Below are 12,621 nucleotides of genomic sequence, written 5' to 3'. Positions count from 1 at the left end.
AAAGACAGAGAGATAGATACTTGATAAGAGCTAGTGCAGACAGGAGTGTATAGCTTTGTGTTTTGGGGAGAATGGAGGAGATGGAGGAAGTCAAGAAAACGGAGAACAATGAAAGGAAACAGAAGAAGAAGACAGACTTGGAGGTTGAAATGAAGGAGAGTGGTGATTAACAGGAAGAGAAAAAAGAACTGTTTAATTACTGTTTGCTGTTCGCTACATTTTCTTGTGACTGTGTGGATTTGTTCTCTATGTAATAACTTTATATTCCTGTTGTGATTTATGCTATTTGACACGTTAAATAACAAGGATTTATGAGAGGTTGTCATTGGTCTGCATTTTTATACCAGTGCGCAGTCATTTGCTGACATGCTGAATGAGGGTAGAAATGAGGTTTGTTCCTTACATAAGCACAAGAGGCCTGGTAGAGGAGGAAGAAGATGCCGTCAGGAGAGCTGCTGCTAGGAGGAGGAGAGGATGGCTCAAAAGATCAAACAGACCAGAGAAAGGAGAGAATGACAAGTGGGATCTGATAAGACCATAAAAACATAAGTGATGGACAGAAACATGAGAGATGAAAAGCAGAAAAGATGTCGAAAGCAGAAAGAGAAGTGGGGTAGAGAGGGGATGTTAGGAGCTAAGAGAGGTAGAGGTAGAGCAAGAGCGAGACGAGGGATTGATTAATGGTCTTGGCCTGTGACAGTGGGAGCTGTTCCCCGAGGGGGGAGCAGAGCAGAAGATGAATTACTAAAAAGTAGAACAAGTGGAGGAAGGAGGAAAAATGAGCAGAAAAAGGAAGTAAGTGGAAGAGTGGTTTGTAGGGGAGGATGGAAGAATGAAAGAATTGGAAGAAAAATGGAAAAGAGGCTGGAGAGGTGAGCAATAAATGATCGAGAGAGATCGAAAGAAAACAAGATGTTACTGAAGGTGCTGAGGTTGGACATTGCAGAAGAGGGCACATGGCTGAGCTCATAAATAACCAAGGGTAACAAGACCAGTGCATGCCCGTGCTGCAGGCACGCTGCTGTGATTAATCTTGAGTTATGGTGATGCAGCAAATACTGACCTTGGCTAGGGTGGCACCATGCAAACCGCATAATACGCCAAGCAGCTTCTTTTCATTGACTTTTCACTGAGGTTTCTGCATTTAATGAATACATATGCCCACATTTTTTGTCTGCTTCTTCATTCATTTTTTCGCACCCACACATGCACATACTCACATTTTGGATTGATTCTTTTGTATCTTGTTCTACAGCTGGGTCCTTGTATGTGTCATCACTGCAGTAGTGGCACAAAGTCGGTGTGGTTTCAGTTTTGCTTTTTACACTGAATATGAAGCACTGCGAGCTCCACAGTTAAAAGAACGCATAGCCAAACTGAGGCACGCAGTGTGTTGTTTCCCTCCTGTCACATTTTTACTCATTGTGGGCTCATTTTCCACTGTAATAACAAGTCCTGCATCCCTATGGAAACAGAACAACCATGGATAATAGTAGAGACAACTCAACAATATCTTTTGTGCAGTTTAACAAATTTATGATGCTATAAAACAAAAAATATGAACAATTGAAGTTCAATTAAAGTCCTTTGATTATTCAAATAATTAATAGTTAACAATAGTTCAACAAACCTGGAATGAAAATGCACATCATTTTTCTACATGGCTAAACATTTTACCAAAACTGGGGATAAAATGGTGATGCAACTTATTATAGGTATTTTATTAATTACATTAAAATTATTTCCATGTTTGTGTTCTGTATAAACATAGACCACTTTAACTCAATTCAAAAAGTCCATAATTTGCTCCAAGACCCAGAAAATGGGTCAATTATTCCTGTTTTTACAGCATCTTGCTCTGACAAATTGTGTAATTTTAATAATTTAAGAAAAAAACAAAACCTACTTTAGAAACCTGCTGTCTGATTTTGGGGTTCAAAAATCTTCCAAAAATACGAGTCTAGAAGTAAAAATATGCATTTTAGTTGATTTTCAGAACTTTATTGAAACACAACAACGTTTTCATTTTTCTGTTTTCCACATGGCATCACTTTATGTTCATTTCATGTTTAAATATGATATTGTGGTGTTTTTCCTTATGTAGACATGCCACTACTTAGCAGCGTATAAGCATGCCCACAACAGTTCAGTGTCGGCTCCTCTGCTTTCAGAAGCCGAGTCATAATATTTTAGAGGAAGGCAATAAACCTTTTAGACCATGCCGACACATTACCAGGAGCAAAGGACACTGATAAAAGAAAAAAATCCTGTCCTTTGGTGCAAAGTAGGCTGTAGTTTGGGGAGGCTGCTTTATAAGCTTGACTGATTACAGCAGGCTTTAGATGAATGTCATCCCAGCCGAAACAAGACAGTCTGGGAATATCGATGGCATGCTCTATATATTTCCCTGTGTGAGGTTTTATGTTTTGTTCTGTGTCCCATTTTATCTCGTGTTTATCGGGATGCTTGAGAGGCTTGATTTGGACAGCCTATTTGGTGTTTTGCTGCAGCCACAGTGTGATTTTGTTTATGTATTCTGATGTATGTGCGCGCTGCTATCGTGTGGCTGCGTGCTCGTGGTAATTTGAAAGACAGCGAGGGAGTGCACAATAAAACAGGATAGTGGAGTGTGGCGGGCCGGCCTGCCAAGCAGAGTGCAGATAAATCACGGGATGAATTTTTAATGCAATCTCCCCTAGGCTTTTGGATGTTGCAGAGAAGGCATTGAGTTGTGTTTTTTTTTCAGTTTAGCTCGTCCCATCACCCCCCAGCTTATTTGGTGATGGATTTTTGAAGTTTTGGGAGTTTTATTTTCTCCTTCAAGTGTTTGTGGTTTCATGTTGTGTTAAGGAGGTGTGACATTTTCTCAAGCATTACTTGTGAATTTGTTTCGCCTGATGTTTATAGGTGGTGATTTGTTTTTCTGGGTTTTAGCAGAGTTTTGCTATGAAGCTGTTCTGGCCTGTGTTGTCAGCTTCAGGACAAACAAAGCCTTGTTTCTACCGCAGCTGGATAAAAATATTAAAATCAAGTTTTCCAGTTATCACCCTCTTTCTCCTTCTTCTGCTTTTCGCCTTTGTTTCCCGTGTTTGTTCACTTTCAGAGCCTTATTCCACATCCTCTTTTCTCCCTCGTCACATATTCTCTCTCCACAATATCTTTTATTGTGTGCTGTCATCTAAGCACTCAGCTGGCACTTCAGGCACATGACTTATTAAAAGTAAAAGCACACAAACACTTCATCTGGACCACCGTCTTAGCACACATGCACATACAGGGCAATGCTCTTAAATGGTGCTCTAAAATAATAGGCAATAGACGCCTCCCTGGCAAAGACATGTTTGGAGAATCCCTCCAATCACAGCTGATATCGCTCCGGCAAGTCTTGTCCTTGGCATTGGGTCGTGTAATTTAAAGCAGATGGCTACAGAGAGACATGATGAGACAGGAGAAGCCTGGAAGAGACCGGCAGCGCAATGAGGAGGAAAGTGATGGGATCGCGTTGATTCTAAAGTGAAGTAGCTGCTCCTGACAGGGTGCGTGTCTGACCAGAACACCTTGAACTGAAGTGGTTTTACTGCAGGGCATTGGGAGCAGAACGAGAGGTGATGGATGGAAGTAATGGTTGTGTTCGCGTGTGTCGGTGCAGAAGACACGGTATAATTCGATTGCATGGGTTTTACATGCATATTTCATCCATGACTTTCCCGTGTGGTTTGCGTATTAGCAAATTTGTTAGATTTTTACCATGATAAGTGCCCTCCCTTGTTATCTGTGTGTGTGTGTGTGTGTACATTAGTTAGCGTACAGTAAGTTGTAAATGCTGTGTAAAGTGGTTATGTAACATGGGCCTGCCAGCTGGTTGGCTTCACTGGAGCGTGAAATGGAGTGTAATTGGTAAGTGTGCGATCTAAAAGGACTATGCAACAATGGCATATGAAGGTATATGTACACATAATGCATGGTGAGTGCTGGTGGCTTTTAGAGAGATGGGATTTAACAAATAAATATGTACATTTCTGTTTCTGGTTCTGGTGGAAGACTGTCAATGTTTGTTACTTCCTCAGACATTTGGCTCTTCCCAAAGTTATCACATTTTGAAAGTCCGATATTCGGTCGAATAATTTTCTTTGGTGTGGAGCTGTAGATGTTCAATGTATGCCCAAAGTGTGAAATTCTACCTTCTCACCTGATTTTGTACGCTACAGTTGCAAAATGCTGGTTCGCGTATAGGTTTTTATTCCACAGTGCACAAACATAAACTTCACCTCATACTTAACTAGTAATAGTACAAAGGTACACAAAAGCTATTTTTCCACTGTCACATTTCACTCAAAAATATAAACTGCTAACAGCATACACAAACCAGAATTCAGTACGTGCTTTTGGAAAGTTAAAAAAAGAGACGGCCTAGTACAGGGGTCAGGGTCAGGGTCAGGGTCAGCCCTCTGTTATGGCTCCCTGTTACTTTGGAAAATAAATAATCAGCAGGCTATTTAATTAAAATTTATTTTATTTTAGATTGTTAATTTTTAAAATTTAATTCTAAATTTGAAGATTATGGTGATCTTGTAACATCAAAATAAAACGTCTTAATTTTTTGTGTGTCAAAATATGCGTCCCAGCCGTCAGTCTCACCGCCTGCGGGTATTCATTTGGAGTCCTGTTGATCTTCGGATCCCAGTGTTTGCTCTACATTCATTCAGCAGCGGCGGGCCACCATTCCTAAATCCTAGCCGTCGCTCCTTCAAATTTCTTTCTTTTTTTATTGTCACAAATACTCCACCATCGCACGTCTCCGCCTTCACAGCAGAGTCCTGCATTGTGTCGGGTACTCATCAGTACTAAGGTAAACTATGGATGATTGTCTTGCTCAGTATCTACTCTTTGATAGGGTAATACATGTTACTCATAAGAACACGTCCAGCATCCAGGCAGCAGGTCAGAGAGTCAGAGGAGCGTCGTCTTGGAAAATAGGGCAGCGACTTACCGGAGAAAAGTTATTAGCTTAAGATAAATAGATAAATAGATTTTACAAGTTAAATAGACATTCGCAAATTATTGATTTCCAGCTAACATTATGTAACATATGAGGTCCAGGAGCAAAAATGACATTAACCAGGTAAGATAAATATTAGTGGAAGGACACAATTAAAAAAATGAATCTATCTAAGTAGAGGATTTGTAATTAATTAATCACGACTGATTAACAAGGGCATAGAGGTAAAAAAGCGATATATGCAGTGTTGTCTTCATTTTAAATGCCATAAGGATTTTGCGCCTCCCGGTTTTTCCTTTCTTTGAGTAACGGGTCGAAATGGCTCTTTGAGTGTTAAAGGTTGCCGACCCCTGGCCTAGTAGATGCATAATGTGAATATGTTTTTTATTAAAAGTAAATGTGTCGGCTAATAAAATAGGTAAGCTCAGTTTTGGGAGACATGCTGAAGAATAATTCTGCTCCTGTATTATTTTTATTCATTCGGCCGTCTTTCAATGACAACATTTTACTTAACATTGCACTTTGCTAAAAAAAAAAAAGTCTGGCAGCAATGGACAAGAGCATTAATATGATCGTGCAAGTTTTAATCACTCCAGGCTGGTCAGTCTTATTTGTAAGAGTGTTGCTAACACTTTGTGTGGACGCTCTGAGTTTTCTCTCCAGAAAAGTGTTAAATATGTGGTTTAAATATTGTTTACAAATTGTGGGATCAAGACCTTGTTATAGGGCTGAACGTTTTGTAGAAAATATTCAACTAGTATTTTTCTGACAGATGTTGTGATTGCGGTTAGATTTGTGACGTGATTATTTAAATTCAGGCTCCAATTAAGTATTTACTGTGTGGTAGCTCATTACCATATGAGACCCCATAAAAAGCTCGACTGTCACACAAGGAGGACAGCATGAATATTTGTAAAACCACTGACGTGACACTTTAAACCCTGCGTCAAACAGGCTGCGTAGCGCATATTCTAAACTGCAGCCTTTTCTACTTGCATTGCTTCAAATTGTGATTTCAGTTTAAAATAAAACAAAATAAAATTAGGTTACATATTTTGCGATGTTGCTGTGTTTATTTTATTGCTCCATTCGACTATAATACCACAACACCGTATGGGACACAGCAACATTAACCTCCGTCCTGCAAAACGCCTCAGGTAAATTTCCACTTCCGTGGTTCAGCTTTGGGTCAACCTGCTGAAATTGGACACAATCTAATTTAGATGCTGGGGATTGTTCGCAGTCCTTGTGATGTAATCATTTATGATTTATTATCCTGTCACTCTCACATTTGTACAGCACAAGGGAAAATATTGCGCAATTGACCTCCAAGTTATGTGGCGGTCAAGGTGAGCACAGTAATAAAGAGTGTAAAATAATGTTGATCATAAAGTAAATTGTTTCATTAAGCCTGAGAAACATTGTTTTAAGAGGTGCCGTCAAGTTTTCGCCCCATTTTTCTCTCAAACCGGCTGTGAAACTGTGAAATCCTGCACCAAATCTTATCTTTACCACAGCAGCTTACTGATCATGTCACTTGTCTAAATGTCTCAGCATCATCACAGCAGACGCTGGCCTGGGGGGGTCGATTCTTGTCAGTGGGCCCTCCTTAACTGCTCTGATTTACATGGTGATCAGAGCAGCTGGGCAACAACTCCCCCACGGTCGAGTAGTGCCGACTCGCATACATGGATACATAGGCACTCTCCTCGTAATGTGGTTTATGGCTGCAGAAGCTCCCATTAGCAACAGCTCATAAAATCTGCAACTATTGCCCTGTTAAACACTGCTCCAAGAACACACATACACACAAGCAGAAGATGCACAGGGTTACACTCACAGTTACATTTTTTACGCAATAGCTTTTTACTTAAGCCACAATTAACACATTTTTGTCTGTAAAGAGGGCATGTACTTTGTTATTTTAATGAAGCTTACCATTATTTTTTTAATGAGGCACAAATTAGTTTCAGTCAACCAGCAATCAAAAACTCAAAGATAATCCATTTTAAATTAGTAAAAATTGTCGATTCATTCAAGCAGTTATGACATTTTTGGCCCTGGATTATACGTTGCCTAATATTTTTTTTACTGATGTCTCGTAACACTAATGAAGATAAGATAAGAATAAGAACGATAAGAAAAAAAAGGCACACCAACTAATTGAAATCCTGAAAATGTCAAATGAGACCACGTTTGGTAATCTAAATTTTTAAAATAAAAATAATAATTTTATAGATTTTTATAGACTAGCTTATCCTTTTGAGGTGTCTATATTGGCTCTGCGTCATTCCGGTTTGCCCGGCCAAAGTGTTGGAGAATCACAGTTGAGTCTCAGTGGGAATAGAGTGTGTAACCCTGCCAAATGTTCTTGCGACACTCTACATACTGAGCTACACAGGCTGCGAGGCTGCAGTTATTGTGCAGAGCTTGTTCTCCATTCTAGTAATGGCTTTATCTCGCTAGTGAAAGAGAATGTCACCAGTTCAATTAGGATGAAGTGTGTGTGTGTGTGTCCTTGCGCATGTTTGTGTGTGTGTGTGTGTGTGTGTGTGTGTGTGTGTGTACTTGCATTACTCATGCTGTGGAGACATGAATTAGTTTACACAGCCAGATTGTGGGGAGTAGCCTCCCTTTTTGGGGTCAAAAAGCAAGTCCTCATGACCAATCAGTAAACTTTAGAGTGAAGACTTGGTTTAAGGTTAGTGTCAGGCAGTGGTTATTGTTATAGGTGCATCTCCAGAAAATGAATTTAAGTCAATGCAATGTCCTCTGAAGTGATGGAAACGTGTGTGTGTGTGCAGGTGGTCCTTGGATTTCAAGTAGAGTGATAGTAGCACTATAGCTCCACTATCCATATTACTCAGAAAAGGTCATCTCTGCTCTGTGTGTGAGCCCCTGTGTGTGTGCGTTTGTGTGTTGTTGTGATGCCTGGTGTGTGATTCTCTTTGAGCAGATGTGTGTAGTGAATAAAGGGAAATGTGGGTTTTGGAGATAAGCAGGTCTACTTTGCAGCTTGTTGAGAGCACCCTCCTTGTGCACCTCAGGCTTCCCCAGCATAATGTGATAACCCCTGCTGTTTAAAAATGAGCCCCGTCCTCCAGATTCAGGTTACAAAGTAGTGCTTGTCATACTTGTTTTTTTTAGATGAATTGTCCTTATACTACTAAAAAGATGGAAAGACAGAAATACAATAAAACCTGAGAAAGCACAATTCAACACGAGAGCACGATAGAAGTGATGACTGTTAACTATTAAAGCACAGAGGGACTGATTTGAAATAATACATTATGACAGATATTAATTAGCTACTCTGCGAGTATTTCAGTTATTAATTGTACAGTTGCCCCTCGAGAATTTATATCACATGTATTGCAGCAAATGTTATGCTTTGTTAATAGATTGTAGTGAGCTATTAATGTAATTATGTTAAGTTAAGCAACAGTCAGATGCTAAAATATTCTCAAACACAACACAGTCTTTTCCATTTTCCATTTAGCCTCGTAAACTACCACCCACTGAAACGTCAAGACATCTGAAATAATGTAAACAGCTGACATGCAATCTAAAAAGGCTTTTCATATGAATGCCCATAAGCTCTGGGACCCAGCTGGGCGGTATTAACTGCAGGATGTAAATCACAGACGCCTCAGTTACACCTGCTCCTCTTGCTTCACGTCTTTATCTTTCCGTTCATCTTTGAGTTCAGCCTACACTCCCAAAACCATTTTTGTCCTTTTTCCCTTTTCAAGATTCTGTACTAGTCCCATAGCCCACCTTTTCTGTTATCTGTTCTCTGCCTTCTTGGCTTCCATGGCACATTCATTCTATTTTATCTCATTTACTCTCCTCTGTGCTCTCCCTCCGTCTGATGCCTTGCACCCGACGTCCTTCCTCTACGATTTTCCTCCTTACGCCTCCGAGAGTGTAGGAAGGAGCGAATGAGAAAGACTGAAGAGCTGACATAAATTCCCAAGGCCAAAATGTCTGATTGAATTAGGACAGGTGAAGAGGATATGAGGACGGCGGTGCGATGAATTCCTGATAGCTGTGTGTACATGTGCACGCGTGTCAGGGTCAGTGACATTATGTCGGAACTGTCACTGAGTTAAGAATTGATTGTAATCCCATAAAAGAGATACACGGTCTGCCTGCAGGAAAGCAACACATACTCCTACACTCAAATAGCACACACGCTCGGTGAAGCACTGAGTGGCAGAGTGCTTCTTTTTTTTTTGCTTTTTTGCATTAGTCCTTGTGTGAATGAGTGTGTGAGTGTGTGTTCCTTTTAATTTTGGTTGTATTGTGAAGAAAAATCAGCACTCAACAGGGAATCCAAAGCCTTGATTTGATGGATTAAAGCTCAATCTGTTATTGAAAACCTCTCTCCAGTTGCGCCCTTGCTGCAGATAAACGTTAGAAGAATGTGCTTATGTGTATTGTTTGTTTACAGGCACGAGTGCATCCCTATGTCTCAGTGATTCCTGTGAATTTTAATCAGAATATGTTAAGTTTTAATTCTTTCCCTTTGTTGTTTCCTGTTTGCCGTTTCAGAGGTCCTTCCGCTCATTTAGTAACGATGACCGCCACGTGATGGCGAAGCACTCCACCATCTACCCCTCCTCTCACGAGCTAGAAGCGGTTCAGACGCTGGTGTCCACTGTGGAGTGCGCCCTCAAACACGTCTCCGATTGGCTGGATCAGAGCAGCAGCGGCGACGTCCACAACCAGTTTGACAGCCAACCAGCAGACAGCACAGAGGAGGACGACCCTGGTGATGAGCCCAGTGATGAAACCGAGGAGTCCAACGAGTGCTACAGGTAGGCGGAAATGATGCATGCTTGGCCTTCAGCTAATAGGAATTTTCATGATTTGGTCATTGGTAATTCTCTTTTTTCTTATAAATTAATCTCTTTTTTGTTTAATGTAGTACATCAACATTTGGTTGAATATATTTTCTTCTAAAACTCACGAATTAACTTGTCTTGATTAAGAGCTCAAACATAAATGTCACCATCTGCAATCCCTTGGCAGTTCAGAACAAAAACAACACGATAACTGTCAGCGCTGATCGTCCAAATGTGGTACAGCAAAATGAGACGTTGCAATTTAATATAGGACAAAACCTTGAGAATCTAATATACCGAGGAAGTGCACGCAAAGCCACATAACGGAGAAGAGGCCAAACCATTAAAAATTTCACAAGCAAGTTGCCAATAAGATAAAATAAGATGAACTTTATTGATCCCTCACTGAGGAAATTCACATATTTCAGCAGCTGGATACAGATAAGGAATGAAAGAAGCAAGACAAGAAATTACAAAAGGAGAAAAGGACTAAAAAAAATCAAGAAATAATAATAAAAGTCTCATAACGACAGTATTTCAGGCATGATGAATTTATATATGTATACGTAGAGCTATGATGTGGTGAGTTTACATATGGATATGTAGACATATGACTTGATGAATTTACATATGTGCAGGTTTGGAGAAGAGCTGTAAGAGAACAATGTTATATGTTGCTGTGCTGTACAGAGAGAACACAGATTTACACTGAGTTGTTGTGTTGTTATGGGAGCAAACTTTGATTGTTTAAGAAGAGCTGTGAAGAGTAAAATAGTGTTAAGCGATGACTGGAACAGCTATAAGGGAAATCAAAACTGTTAGGGGATTATGTGGCAGCGGAAGACTTATAGGGGGAAGAAAACAGTGTTAGATGATGCTGTTGCAAACTAGAAGAACTGTGGCAGGAAGAAATGATGAAGTGATTAAGCGATGTTGTTGACTATATAGTTGAATGGGAGAGCTGTAAGGCGAAGACAGTGTTAGATGATGTAGATTGCTGCACCTGAAAGGCTGTGAAGAGAAAAAAAAGCTGTTAGAATATGTTACTGCAATGACACAAAGCATGATGAACAGTCGGACTGCACAAGGAACAAAGGACCTGCGGTAGCGTTGCTTCTTGCATTGCGGACGTAGCAGCCTCTTGCTGAAAGAGCTGCTTAAGGTCCCCACGGTCTCATGCAGGGGGTGAAAGGTGTTGTCCATGATGGATGGGAGCTTGGCTAACACCCTCCTCTCACCCACTGCAAAGCTCAGTAAAGTGTATTTCTCTTTTACCCGACAGTGTGTCAGCTTTGTGTGTAAGGTTTTTATAGTTTATTTATATAAGGACTCAAGAGGTTGTATGACTGTTTCACCAGTCTGCTAACGACATGCAGTGCAGTACTACGTACGTTAAACGATCATTGCATACATGGATATCTTGGTGGCTTCTAGAGTGAGACCATTTTAATTACGTATAAAATTCCCTAAGTTGTACTTTGGGATTTTAACCATTTTTTGCACATTTTTAAAGTTCACGTTTGGGTTCCGTGTCATGCCAAGATATTCGTGAGAATATCCATGTACCGGGCTTTGCAAAAGTTCTGTTACACTTTGTTGAGACATTCACGAAAATGAACACAAAAATGTTTTGGCGCAATGAGATAAAACTTTTGGATGGCCACATTTCTGATTAATATTATCATTAACACATATATTGAAATATTTTGAAAATAAAAAATTATCTTATTGCACCAAAAATCTTTGTGTTCATTTTGCTTGCATTTTCCAAATGTAACAGAACTTTTGCAAAGCCCGGTAAATGTCAATGTCAGATTTATTAATATAGCGCTTTTAAAAGGCCCATGGCCAACCAAAGTGCTTTACAGTAAAAATAAATCATCAACAACACGAAAACAATAAAAGCAAAACAACAAGACAGTAAAATATGCGTTAAAGGTAACTCTGCTCAGCCAAAGACCAGGGTGAGCTACGGGTCTTAAGATGTGTTTTAAAAATAGAGAGGCTATTCGCAGACCACACAGAGAGGGGCAATGTGTTCAACAGCAGGGGAGCCACAACTGCAAAGGCTTCATCTCCTCTGGTTTTCATGAGGGATCGAGGAACATCCAGGACCATCTGGTCAGCTGACCTCAGGGCTCTGGAGGGTTGATGAACCTTAAGAAGGTCAGATAAATATTCTGGGGCCACTCCATTCAGAGACTTAAAAGCAAATGAAAAAATCTTAAAATCAAGCCTGTATCTAACCGGAAGCTAGTGAAATGAGGAAAGCACTGGCGTAATGTACTCGTGTTTCTTTGACCCGGTTAGGAGATGAGTTGCTGCAGTCTGACCAAGCTGCAGCCGGTTGAGATCCAGCTGGCCAATGCAGACCTACAGATAGTTACAATAGTCCAAGCGCGATGTCATAAAAGACGTTTGTAGCATCCTTTAGAAAAAACACAACTCTTGTTTTATTTATATTTAAACTAAGACATTAAAAATCCAGCCAGTTAGTTTAATGCTATTTCTTGGCTGGGAGAAATGACTTCCTAGTGTTCGCTTGTAACCTTGATGTCTCCAGTTTTCTAGCACAGACTTCCTCTCATCTAAGTCTTGACAAGAAAATGAAGGAGACTTTATAAGGTGTCACATTTCTGAGTAGTTACAATATTAAAGGAAAGGGGATTAAAAAAACATTTTAGAAGCAAGAGCTACACTTGTTTGATAAATGACCTAATTGATTGTACATTTGTTGTCTGTCGATAAACCTGCAGCACTGTGTAACTGACCAGT

At 40.1% G+C, this 12,621-nt stretch overlaps 1 protein-coding gene across 1 annotated transcript in view; it reads left to right on the top strand.

The window, feature by feature from the left end:
* strbp (spermatid perinuclear RNA binding protein) overlaps positions 1-12,621 on the top strand; it is an 89,049-nt gene that overhangs the window by 52,118 nt on the left and 24,310 nt on the right. Inside the window, 1 exon segment of the mRNA XM_051938461.1 lies at positions 9,554-9,819. Coding sequence (XP_051794421.1) covers positions 9,554-9,819 — 266 coding nt within the window.

Source organism: Acanthochromis polyacanthus, chromosome 18 (genome assembly GCF_021347895.1).
Source record: "Acanthochromis polyacanthus isolate Apoly-LR-REF ecotype Palm Island chromosome 18, KAUST_Apoly_ChrSc, whole genome shotgun sequence".
NCBI lineage: Eukaryota > Metazoa > Chordata > Actinopteri > Pomacentridae > Acanthochromis > Acanthochromis polyacanthus.
This window is presented reverse-complemented; position numbering and strand designations above follow the sequence as displayed.